Source organism: Pseudophryne corroboree, chromosome 5 (genome assembly GCF_028390025.1).
Source record: "Pseudophryne corroboree isolate aPseCor3 chromosome 5, aPseCor3.hap2, whole genome shotgun sequence".
Taxonomy (NCBI): Eukaryota; Metazoa; Chordata; class Amphibia; order Anura; family Myobatrachidae; genus Pseudophryne; species Pseudophryne corroboree.
This window is the reverse complement of record NC_086448.1, coordinates 512776961-512790661: the sequence shown is the minus strand read 5'-3', so window position 1 is coordinate 512790661 and position 13701 is coordinate 512776961. Positions and strand designations below refer to the sequence as shown.

The window sequence follows — 13701 nt, the reverse complement described above, 5'->3', positions numbered from 1 at the left end:
GGTTGAGTATCCCATATCCAAATATTCCGAAATACGGAATATTCCGAAATACTGACTTTTTTGAGTGAGATAGTGAAACCTTTGTTTTTTGATGGCTCAATGTACACAAACTTTGTTTAATACACAGTTATTAAAAATATTGTATTAAATGACCTTCAGGCTGTATGTATAAGGTGTATATGAAACATAAATGAATTGTGTGTGTATGTACACACACATTGTTCAAGGCACAAAGTTACAAAAAAATATTGGCTAAAATTAGCTTCCGCTGTGTGTATAAGGTGTATATGTAACATAAATGCATTCTGTGCTTAGACTTGGGTCCCATCACCATGATATCTCATTATGGTATGCAATTATTCCAAAATACGGAAAAATCCGATATCCAAAATACCTCTGGTCCCAAGCATTTTGGATAAGGGATACTCAACCTGTATATAAAATGTGTGCTTCTTTTCTATGAATATCATAGATGTAGACAGTAATACTTACCATTACAGTACAGGGGTGAGAGAAACATGTCTGTTTTGCTATTATTACATGCAGCCTGTGAAAATATATTTTTAAGTTAATGTCTAAAGTTCCTTAGTTTTAATTGTACTTGGCATTACACGCAATGATTAAAAAGAAGGGCATTAATGATTTATTACTGTCAAACTTTAGCCAATTTTGTTCATGTCAGACAGATGTTTAGTTTTCTTTTTCTTACTGAGCACATGTGGAGGTATATATGTATATGCTGGATTCATTCTCCATAAATGTATTTTGAAGGTTTTTTGTTTAACTAACCTTTTGTTAAATGTTTGCATTTGCACTAAAAACATACATTTTCATCAAGACTTATACTTTCAAGGTCTAACCTGCTTAACCAGCAGTTAGTAATAAAAGTTAATTACTAACTGGGAGCTAAAATTTTAGTAATGTTAGTCCTTGGTGTGCACATTCACGTCTATGTACTAAGCTTTGGAGAGAGCTAAAGTGGACAGAGATAAAATACCTATCAGCCAGCTCCTGTCCTGTTTCAAACAGAGCCCGTAACATAGGGGTAGAGTCAGTTAGAGTCTGAAACTGCCGTCTTGTCGGAAAGACGGCAGTTTCCGTCTGGAATAGGTCGGAAGGGGTTCCGACCTATTCAATCCAGCCTCATTTTTTCCGACAAGTTTGTAAATCCGACTTGTCGGGAAGCTGTCGGAAGGCACGCGAATCGGCGGAATAAGGGCCGATCCTCATGCTGCTGTTGGAAACTGGGCCAAATCCGACAGGTTTTGGTCCCGTTTCCGACAATGTCAATCAGACTTTGTAAAAAGTCAGATTGACATGTCGAACGGCCAAATCCTGTCTAATTTGTCCGTCCTATTGAATAACCCATGTTGGATCCTTTCCGAAAAATGCATGTCTGTTAATTGCATATACCGCATAGCAGTTAAGAACGGATTGGCTGGTACCTTATCTCCAAAGGTCCACTTTATCTCTCTCCAAAGCCTAGTACATAGACCCCTAGGTGGCAACCTGCTTTCACTGTACATTTTGACATTTATTTTGCAAGCTAAACACAAGTGAAAATATTTTCACAGTAATAAATGCAGAAGTGACAAATGGGTATCTAGGATACTGATCCCTCCAGTCTCAAGGCAAACTTTGGGGTCTATTTACTAAGCCTTGGGTGGAGATAAAGTAGACAGAGTTAAAGTACCAGCCAATCGGCTCATAACTGTCATTTTTCAAACCCAACATGTGACATGGCAGTTAGGAGCTGATTGGCTAGTCATTTATCTCCGTCCACATTATCTCCAGCCATGGCTTAGTAAATAGACCCCATCATTTATGTTAGTGAAACTATTCCAAAAAATGTTGCTCTCACTTTTAGAAAATATTGTTTAAAACTTAAATTATTTCATTGGATGTTAAAAATCATGTGCCATATTTTTAAAGCGTTTGAACTTTTTGTTCTTCACATTTACTTTATAACAATTGCTAATAAGATATGAAAGACATTTCTATTTAAATGCCTTGACAAGTCACTGGGACACAAAATACCTGTAATCTCAATTGTTTAATTATGTACTTTATTCTGTAATAAATATCAAATAATAACACTTACATGTTTAGCGTTCTGAAGGTGTTTAATGTATATGCTTTACGAATACACTTTTCCCTTTTTGGACTGTGTTTGTCGAAAAAGAACTACTGCCCTCAAAGTTAGTATTAGTGTATTGTATTTTATCCATAATCTATTTGTTTTTTTAACTTTTTCCAACAGTCCTTGGCTTTCTCCAAGCAGCTGATTCGTGAGACTGAAAAGGAGAAGCTGCATTCTGTGAATATTCAAGAGTGTGAACGCCTGAAGGAGCGCTGGCTGTCAGAGGAATGCATGAATGCAATTATAAGCTTCTTCCAAAAGAAAGCAAAATTATGATTTTTGCTTTTAGGCTCTTTAGGTTATGGAATATTTCATTTGTATACTAAGATAACCTTATTACCCAAGAAAACATTCATTTTACTAACTCTGTTTTCATAGTAATACCACCATTTGGGGTTTTATATAAATTAAAATATATCTGCAGTTATCTGATTATATACTTTTTCTGTTGATCTTTTCTTCATCATGTTTGTTCATTTAAAATTTTGGGCAGGTTATAAATACTTAAAACTTTACTTGTGGAAAAAAGTGTTTGTTTTTTTTACATCCCAAAAATAGCCCTGACATTGCGGTTGTCAGGTGTATTCGATTGAAGTCGGAACTGTTGTCAAGTCGGAAAGACTGTAGTTTCCGACCTTTTTTTTTTTTTTGTCAAATCAGGATTCGACCTATTCAATGGAGCTGCCGTTCTTCCAACTTGTTGGAAAATACATGGATCGGCGGATTAGCTGCGGATCCACGTGTTTCATTGAATTAGCGGCCAGTTCCGATAGTTTTTTGGCCTGTTTTCGACCATGCTGATCCGACGTCAAAAAAAGTTGGATTAGCATTGTCGAAAATGGGCAAACCTGTCAGAAATTCCCGCTAATTGAATACTGCACTGTCTGATACTCTCCGTCAGAGAGGATCCGACATGCACTGAATAGACCCCTAAGTGGACATGCAAAGTGTGAATGCTATGTCAAGTCCACAAAAACACTAACAATCTTATACCCCTTTCACATCGCACAAATAACCCGGTATCGACACGGCATATTGCTGTGTCGAAACGGGTCAGTGTGCGATGTGAAAGCTCCTTTGCCGAATTAGCGGGTCACCTGACCCGGTAATTCAACCCGGTAAAAAAGAAGGGTTATTACCGGGTTGAATACCGGGTCAGGCGCAGTGTGAATGGGAGCCGTTTCGATGCGACACGGCTCCCATTCACAGCATAGGGAGAGGCGGCGCAGGAGATGAGCTTATCTCCCAGCGCCGCCTCCACCCCCGCCCCTACTGCGCCCCCCAGCTGCTATGGCAACTGACTCTGTATATTGCCGGGTCGGAAATCCACCAAAGAAGAGCAAATGCCGGATCCCACCCGGTAAGGACACGTTTCTCTTATCGGGTGGGATCCGGCATTTGCGATCTTAAAGCGGCATTAGTGACTTGTAACAGTTATTCTGTTTGATTTTTTAAATATAATGAAAACATGTCAGATGCTTGGAGTTAATCTCACACACAATTTCTTGCTTAATAGTCCCGGACTGACGTGATTCATCTCTGCTGAGACTTTTTGAAGATTAGCCTTTTTGTTGTTAAAGTTAATTAATTAACCAATTCCATGAGCAATTTCATTCCAAAATGTATTATTTTTCTAAGTACTGTATTTATTAGGAGCATTTTTTAATAGTGTTGGAACAGTAGGAACAATCACACTCCCCTCGTCTTCCATATTACGTTAAGTAATAGTTCAGGTGGTGAGAGGTGCCTTGAGCAAAGACATTTTAGAAATTTAGCCTGCAAAAATATGGGACCCCACTAAGCAACCAACTAAACAGCAACAGGGCTCTTACTGAACCACCAGCACTGTGGGTGCCAGGGTAATCACAGAAAAATATTAAATTATATTACAAGTCCCAACATGCACTGGCAGAGCAGCAATGCAAATGATTGAAAAGGAGCCTGACCACTGATAGTCAGCAGACTAACTGCCTGGAGCAGTGGTTCTAAAACTCGGTCCTCAGGACCCCACACGGTTCACGTTTTCCATGTCACCCAGCAGCTGCACTGTGCATCACCAGCTGTCACATTTTAAAAATCTACAGGTGACCTGCAAAACATGGACCGTGTGGGGTCCTGAGGACCGAGTTTGAGAACCTGTGGCCTAGAGCATCTGAAAAATATTTGTGTGTTACAGACGAGAGAATCGGCAACATCTGCAATAGGTAGAGTAGTTTAGGGAACATGATAATTTTAATAAAATGTATTTGGTCAAGATAGGAAAGCATTAAGTGTTTCTCCGGCAGGGTCCACAGGTTATCCACAGAATAACATTGGGATATGATGGAGCGACGGCGGATGGGCACCAAACGATTACAAGCTTTCAGGCCACCCAGAATGCACCGGGCTCTTCCATATAATCCCGCCCACTGACTCACTCAAATCAGTTTTTTGTTTGGTGCGGCAGGAGCCGGACCATGGTCACAGGGCTGCTGTGTTTGGCAGCCCTAAGCTTTATTTGAGTTATTTCTCTAACGTCCTAGTGGATGATGGGAACTCCGTAAGGACCATGGGGAATAGCGGGCTCCGAAGGAGGCTGGGCACTCTAGAAAGATTTAGGACTACCTGGTGTGCACTGGCTCCTCCCACTATGACCCTCCTCCAAGCCTCAGTTAGATTTCGTGCCCGGCCCAGGTTGGATGCACACTAGGGGCTCTCCTGAGCCCTTAGAAAGAAAGTATAATTTTAGGTTTTTTATTTTCAGTGAGACCTGCTGGCAACAGGCTCACTGCAGCGAGGGACTAAGGGGAGAAGAAGCGAACTCGCCTGCTTGCAGCCGGATTGGGCTTCTTAGGCTACTGGACACCATTAGCTCCAGAGGGATCGACCGCAGGCCCAGTCCTTGGTGTTCGGTCCCGGAGCCGCGCCGCCGTCCCCCTTACAGAGCCAGAAGCAAGAAGAGGTCCGGAAAATCGGCGGCAGAAGACATCAGTCTTCACCAAGGTAGCGCACAGCACTGCAGCTGTGCGCCATTGCTCCTCATGCACACTTCACACTCCGGTCACTGAGGGTGCAGGGCGCTTGGGGGGGGGGCGCCCTGAGCTGCAATAAAAACACCTTGGCTGGCAAAAATACCACAATATATAGCCCTAGAGGCTATATATGTGGTAAATTCCCCTGCCAGAATCCAGAAAAAAGCGGGAGAATAGGCCGCGGAAAAGGGGCGGAGCTATCTCCCTCAGACACACTGGCGCCATTTCTCCTTCACAGATCCGCTGGAAGGAAGCTCCCTGGCTCTCCCCTGCAGTCTACACTTCAGAACAGGGTAAAAACAGAGAGGGGGGGCACTAAATTTGGGCGCAATACATATATAATATAAAAAGCAGCTATAGGGGACATAACTTAGTTAGTCCCTGCATTATATAGCGCTCTGGTGTGTGCTGGCATACTCTCACACTGTCCCCCCAAAGGGCTTTTGTGGGTCCTGTCCTCATTCGGAGCATTCCTTGTGTGTGTGCGGTGTGTCGGTACGGCTGTGTCGACATGTTTGATGAGGATAATGATGTGGAGGCGGAGCAGATGCCTTTAGAAGGGATGTCACCCCCTGCGGGGCAGACACCTGAGTGGATGGGCTTATGGAAAGTAATGAGTGCACGTATAGACTCCTTATATAAGAAAATCGACGACATGCCAAATATGGGACAGCCGACTTCTCAGCTCGTGCCTGCCCAGGCGTCGCATGGGTCGTCAGGGGCTCTAAAACGCCCGCTACCTCAAGCAGACCCAGATGTCGACACGGATACTGACACCAGTGTCGACGACGATGAGTCAAACCTGATGCCCACTAAGGCCATTCACTGTATGATTGAGGCAATGAAAGAGGTGTTAAACATTTCTGATATAACTACTGGTACCACTAAAAAGGGTATTATGTTTGGAGAGAAAAAACTACCCGTAGTTTTTCCCCCATCAGATGAATTAAATGAAGTGTGTGAAGAAGCGTGGGCTTTCCCTGATAAAAAATTGGTAGTTCCTAAGAAGGTACTAATGGCGTTCCCTTTCCCGCCAGAGGATAGGTCACGTTGGGAAACACCCCCTAGAGTGGATAAAGCGCTCACACGTTTGTCTAAAAAGGTGGCACTACCGTCTCCGGATACGGCCGCCCTCAAGGAACCTGCTGATAGAAAGCAGGAGGCGATCCTGAAGTCTGTATATACACACACAGGCATTATACTTAGGCCAGCTATTGCGTCAGCTTGGATGTGCAGTGCTGCCGCTGCGTGGTCTGATAAACTGTCAGAAAATATTGACACATTAGACAGACACGATCCTGTTAACCATAGACCATATAAAAGACTCAGTCTTATATATGAGAGATGCACAAAGGGAAATCTGCCGATTGGCATCTAAAGTAAGTGCATTGTCCATTTCTGCTAGGAGAGGCTTATGGACTCGCCAGTGGACAGGAGATGCAGATTCAAAAAAAGCACATGGAAGTGTTACCATATAAGGGTGAGGAATTATTTGGGGATGGTCTCTCGGACCTAGTTTCCACAGCAACGTCTGGGAAGTCAGCATTTTTACCCCATGTCCCCTCACAGCCTAAGAAGGCGCCGTTTTATCAGGTTCAGTCCTTTCGGACCCAGAAAAACAGGCGTGGAAAAGGCGGGTCCTTTCTGTCCAGAGGTAGGGGAAAAAGACTGCAACAAACAGCAGGTTCCCAGGAGCAAAAGTCCTCCCCCGCTTCTTCTTCCAAGTCCGCCGCATGACGGTGGGGCTCCACAGGCGGAGCCAGGTACGGTGGGGGGCCGCCTCGAGAATTTCAGCGATCAGTGGGCTCGCTCACAGGTGGATCCCTGGATCCTTCAAATAGTATCTCAGGTGTACAAACTGGAATTCGAGGCGTCTCCACCCCACCGGTTCCTAAAATCTGCCTTGCCGATTGCTCCCTCAGACAGGGAGGCGGTGCTAGCGGCAATTCACAAGCTGTATTCCCAGCAGGTGATAATCAAGGTACCCCTACTTCAACAAGGCCGGGGTTACTATTCCACACTATTTGTGGTACCGAAACCGGACGGTTCGGTGAGACCCATTTTAAATTTGAAATCCTTGAACACATACATAAAAAAGTTCAAGTTCAAGATGGAATCGCTCAGGGCGGTTATTGCGAGCCTGGACGAGGGGGATTACATGGTATCCCTGGACATCAAGGATGCTTACTTGCATGTCCCCATTTACCATCCTCACCAGGAGTACCTCAGATTTGTGGTACAGGATTGCCATTACCAATTCCAGACGCTGCCGTTTGGACGGTCCACGGCACCGAGGGTATTTACCAAGGTGATGGCGGAAATGATGATACTCCTTCGAAAAAAGGGAGTTTTAATTATCCCGTACTTGGACGATCTCCTAATAAAAGCGAGGTCCAAGGAACAGTTGTTGGTGGGAGTAGCACTATCTCAGGAGGTGCTGCACCAGCACGGCTGGATTCTGAATATCCCAAAGTCACAGCTGGTTCCGACGACACAACTACTGTTCCTGGGTATGATACTGGATACAGTCCAGAAAAAAGTGTTTCTCCCGGAGGAGAAAGCCAGGGAGTTGTCATCTCTAGTCAGAGACCTCCTGAAACCAAAACAGGTATCAGTGCATCGCTGCACGCGGGTCCTGGGAAAGATGGTGGCTTCTTACGAAGCAATTCCCTTCGGCAGGTTCCATGCCAGAATCTTTCAGTGGGACCTGTTGGACCAGTGGTCCGGATCGCATCTTCAGATGCATCGCTTGATAACCCTGTCTCCAAGAACCAGGGTGTCGCTACTGTGGTGGCTGCAGAGTGCCCATCTTCTAGAGGGCCGCAGGTTCGGCATACAGGACTGGGTCCTGGTGACCACGGATGCCAGCCTTCGAGGCTGGGGGGCAGTCACACAGGGAAGAAACTTCCAAGGACTATGGTCGAGTCAGGAGACTTCCCTTCACATAAATATTCTGGAACTAAGGGCCATCTACAATGCCCTAAGTCAAGCAAAATCCCTGCTCCTACACCAGCCGGTGCTGATCCAGTCAGACAACATCACGGCAGTCGCCCATGTAAATCGACAGGGCGGCACAAGAAGCAGGATGGCGATGGCGGAAGCCACAAGAATTCTCCGATGGGCGGAGAATCATGTACTAGCACTGTCAGCAGTGTTCATTCCGGGAGTGGACAACTGGGAAGCAGACTTCCTCAGCAGACACGACCTCCACCCGGGAGAGTGGGGACTTCATCCAGAAGTCTTCCAGATGCTGGTAAACCGTTGGGAAAAACCACAGGTGGACATGATGGCGTCCCGCCTCAACAAAAAGTTAAAAAGATATTGCGCCAGGTCAAGGGACCCTCAGGCGATAGCTGTGGACACTCTAGTGACACCGTGGGTGTACCAGTCGGTTTATGTGTTCCCTCCTCTGCCTCTCATACCAAAGGTATTGAGAATAATAAGAAAGCGAGGAGTAAACACCATTCTCGTGGTTCCGGATTGGCCAAGACGAGCGTGGTACCCGGAACTTCAAGAGATGCTCTCAGAGGACCCGTGGCCTCTACCGCTCAGACAGGACCTGCTACAACAGAGGCCCTGTCTGTTCCAAGACTTACCGCGGCTGCGTTTGACGGCATGGCGGTTGAACACCGGATCCTAAAGGAAAAGGGTATTCCGGAAGAAGTAATTCCTACGCTTATTAAGGCCAGGAAAGATGTTACGGCAAAGCATTATCACCGCATATGGCGGAAATATGTTGCATGGTGCGAGGCCAAAAAGGCGCCAACAGAGGAATTTCAACTAGGTCGATTTCTGCATTTCCTGCAAGCAGGAGTGAATATGGGCCTAAAACTAGGCTCCATTAAAGTACAGATCTCGGCTCTGTCGATTTTCTTTCAAAAAGAACTAGCTTCAGTACCTGAAGTTCAGACATTTGTGAAAGGAGTGCTGCATATTCAGCCCCCATTTGTGCCTCCTGTGGCACCTTGGGATCTCAACGTGATGTTGAGTTTCTTAAAATCACATTGGTTTGAGCCACTAAAAACCGTGGATCTGAAATATCTCACGTGGAAAGTGGTCATGTTATTGGCCTTGGCTTCAGCCAGGCGAGTGTCAGAATTGGCGGCTTTATCATGTAAAAGCCCTTATCTGATTTTCCATATGGATAGGGCAGAATTGAGGACTCGTCCCCAGTTTCTCCCTAAGGTGGTGTCAGCGTTTCACCTGAACCAGCCTATTGTGGTGCCTGCGGCTACTAAGGATTTGGAGGACTCCAAGTTGCTAGACGTTGTCAGGGCCCTGAAAATATGTTTCCAGGACGGCTGGAGTCACAGCCAAAATCTGTAAATGCCCATTCCACAAGGAAGGTGGGCTCATCTTGGGCGGCTGCCCGAGGCGTCTCGGCTTTACAACTTTGCCGAGCAGCTACTTGGTCAGGGGCAAACACATTTGCAAAATTCTACAAATTTGATACGCTGGCTGAGGAGGACCTGGAGTTCTCTCATTCGGTGCTACAGAGTCATCCGCACTCTCCCGCCCGTTTGGGAGCTTTGGTATAATCCCCATGGTCCTTACGGAGTTCCCAGCATCCACTAGGACGTTAGAGAAAATAAGAATTTACTCACCGGTAATTCTATTTCTCGTAGTCCGTAGTGGATGCTGGGCGCCCATCCCAAGTGCGGATTGTCTGCAATACTTGTAAATAGTTATTGTTAACTAAAGGGTTATTGTTGAGCCATCTGTTGAGAGGCTCAGTTGTTTTTCATACTGTCAAACTGGATATAGTATCACGAGTTGTACGGTGTGATTGGTGTGGCTGGTAAGAGTCTTACCCGGGATTCTAAATCCTTCCTTATTATATCTGCTCGTCCGGGCACGGTGTCCTAACTGAGGCTTGGAGGAGGGTCATAGTGGGAGGAGCCAGTGCACACCAGGTAGTCCTAAATCTTTCTAGAGTGCCCAGCCTCCTTCGGAGCCCGCTATTCCCCATGGTCCTTACGGAGTTCCCAGCATCCACTACGGACTACGAGAAATAGAATTACCGGTGAGTAAATTCTTATTTTTTATAGTCTTACTATGTTTTTTGAGTGATCTTTCCTAACAGCGTCTTACATGCATAATTGGAAAGAGTCGCTCCAACAACTCTCTGCTGGGTCGCAACAACGCTTACCCACGGTACAAGTGCTGTCTCGACGGGCGTCTGTGTCGGATGTTACTAGCAGGTCCAGCAGACGTTACCAGGCTGTGTCAGGAGCACGGGGAGAAGGTAAGGCATCGGTTCCGCTTAGAGGGGGAATACGGACACAGCCGCACTGTTTTGGGAGGAGACTACCAAACAGTAGCCGGCGCGCCACCACCACGGGTGCTCTAGCGCTAGGCTTTAGGGATCATAAGGCGCCAGGATTAGTTTGAGGCTGCGATCCCTAGGGTTGATGTCAGCAGTGGGGAGTCAGACGCTCTCCTGGTCGCCCCTCCCCTCAGTTCATGACCAGTTACCGTGCATCTCCCACCATGAACTGATTGCCTCACTTCCGCCTCAGACGCTACCACGAGGGGACTCGGTCGCAGCCTAGGCCGCTGCTTCTGTATACACTAAGGTTTACCGCTAAGAGATGGGGTCGCAGATAGGAGCGTCTGCATGAACTAATGTTCACTGAGTGTCTGTGTCCACAAATAATGAGCGGAGCGGTAGTGTACACTAGTAGCATCTAGATCTACTCAGCGTTCGCTAACGTATTGATCGATCCTGGAAGTGGGGTAAGTCTCCCTGTATCCCACTCTACTGAGTACAGGTTATACAGCACTAAAATTCTATCTACCTTTGTAGTATGGATAGTTAACTTTAGTGCCTAATGCATATGAGTTTTATGTACAACACTGTGGTTTTCTTCGCAATGCGTCTGGATACTTTAAATATCTGTATAAGACAGAATTCAGTAAATGTAGTACTACATGCTTTGAGATGTGTTCGTAGTTGATAATCTGCTCATATGATGTGTGTGTGTGTGTGTGTGTATATATATATATATATATATGTGTGTGTGTGCGCGTATAATATGTGGCTGACTGCTAGTGTGATGCAGACTTAATAATAAATGATTGCCGGTTGATATTTCTGATCCTTAATGCAGGTGCATGGGAAGGATCACACGTCACTTTAGAGAAAAGTGATTACAGTCACAATTGTGTAGTACACTGTGAAAGTGCTGAGTATTTATCATGTCTAAGGGCAGCAAAACACTTATGTTGTTGTTCGGCAAAAACTGTATTATCCTCTATGATTGGTACAGGATGGTTATGTGTAAAAATGATTTGCTGTTTAGCATAATACATTTCCTGATTACATCAGGTATAGATGGACAATGTTGCACAGACCTTGTGCAGTTTAGCTGAAATGTTAAATCTTACAATATTAACACATGCTGCTCACTGAGTGTGGTATATCCCCAACAGCGTCTTCAATAAGACAAGCTGATGAACCGAATGTAAGTAAATCTTAGACTATCACAGGCTACACATGAAATCATCATATGATGAAAGCTCCATATACTCTACTTCAGCATACGAAGAACAGGTAAAAGATATCAGCTAAATAAATAAGCTGAATAAATGAGAGCAAAAATAGGCTTGCTGTCAATAAAGGGAGGCAGCAGAGCCTGGGGAAATAAGGCACTTCGCTTTAAACGTCCCAAGAGGTCTCTGACGAGGGCAGAATTCAGGAAAAAGGTTTGGGTTACACACAATAAAATAGAAGCCCAGTAAATGGGATTCCAATATCTTTTTCAGGATAGGGACTGTTTTGAATAGGGAAGTGCCTCCCAAAATAGATATTCATATCATTTGATGCAAAAATCTATAGGGCCTCTGTCATCAAAAGAATAAGACCATATTGTCTTTGTCTGGGGCAGTGATAAGGCCAGCCAGGACTTCACCTTGTTGTCTACGGCTACATCACACTGGATAGGCCCAATCTCAATAGATTTTGGAAGCTAAGCAGTGTTCGGCCTGGTTAGTTCTTGGAGGGGGACCACCTTGAAATACCAGGTGCTGTAGGTACATTAGGCTGAGGCACTGGAAGCCAGGTTTCAGCGCCTGCAAGGGAGTAAGAATCCCATATAGCTCATATGGACACTAATGTTCTAGGGCATCAGCATAACAATCGCTGTTCAATAACAGCTTGGTTTACGTACAGACGGGTCCTCGGTTATCTTGACTAGTTTTTGTGCCTAAGCACAACAGGACTTATAGTATAAATCCTTCATCTGTACATAGGAGGCTGATTCAGAATCTAAGAAGGTTCTGAAATTTTTTTGCCCTGGATGGAAGTTTCTGTTTTAACAGTTATTCCAGAGTCCAAGAAGGTCACATTCCCTTCCACATCTAACCCCAAAATGGGGTCTGGTTTGGCCTTGTCGGTAATAAAGGAACGTAACAGCCTTAATACAATAAGTTTGGTAAGGCAAAGAAGCAAAGGCAACCAGAGGCCATCAGTATGATGGAGCAGGTCTCCTTCTGGCTGATTCCAGAAGGATAAGGGGCCGACTTCTTCAGTTTGCACAGATTGATAGCAGTCTACAAATAGATGCCTGGGTGCAAGAAGCAGTATCTCTAAGGTTATATTTTCACTTCTAGAACCATTCTGCTAAAAGGTAATCGGTTTCAGCCCGTCTCGGGTAGAGGCGTAGGCAAGGGTTTTGCATGAAGTCAATGGAGGGTTTATTCCCAGCTGGTTCAAAAACAATCCCTTGCCCCATTATCATTTTCAAAAACAGAGAAATTTGGGTAACACGGTTCACGTGGAGGCAACTCCATAGTTGGGTGAGGAGCCAATATAATACATGGTATTCCTGGATAAGTCAGAAATTTTACCTTCAGGCTCCTATAAAACTGTCCATCAGTGTTATCTCAAGGTTTACAATCCTTCAGCAAAAATTCAGGTAGGCCTTACCCTTTGGGTTAGCCACAGCCCCAGAGTACCAAAATGATTATGCAATTTATCTCCGTTAGTAGAGGTTAAGAAAAATTGTCATATCTTGACCACCTTCCTATCCTGACACTAATACAGGAAAGGTTCTGTGTCATCTACAACATACAAATAACTTGTCTGCAGAGGCACGGGTGGTTCGTAAAGGGGATCATCTCTGGTTCCGTAACATAACTCACGGTGGGGCTATACTGAATTCAAGTTTGCAGAAAGTAGTTAACTCAGAACAAGATATCCAAGGCAAAACTAGGAGAGTGGTTACAATGTCAAACAATATTGATTCACACAGCAATGCGAATGAAGGGTTTGATGGTGTTAACAATACACATGATGGAGTGGGCATAATTCCACTCAAGACTTTTCCAGTATCTCCTCCATCTAAGGCTGCATCACACTGAATATGTCCAATCTCAATGATGTTGGAAGTTAAGCAGTGTTGTACCTGGTAAAATTCTCCGAGCACAAGACCGTCTGTGAATACCTGGTGGTGTAGATGGGCCAGATGGACAGTATACAAACACGTACGTGGTACTGGCAAAAAAAGGTAAGAAGTAGCCTGGAGGCTACAGACATTCCATCTAGATGAG

At 45.0% G+C, this 13701-nt stretch overlaps 1 protein-coding gene across 3 annotated transcripts in view; it reads left to right on the top strand.

Moving 5' to 3' along the window:
- ECI2 (enoyl-CoA delta isomerase 2) overlaps positions 1–2655 on the top strand; it is a 97051-nt gene extending 94396 nt beyond the window's left edge. For all 3 annotated transcript variants that reach the window (XM_063923077.1, XM_063923076.1, XM_063923078.1), the window contains one exon: positions 2261–2655. In XM_063923077.1, coding sequence (XP_063779147.1) covers positions 2261–2416 — 156 coding nt within the window. In that variant the 3' untranslated portion in view covers positions 2417–2655. The remainder of the gene's footprint in view (positions 1–2260) is intronic.
- Positions 2656–13701: the final 11046 nt, after the last annotated feature.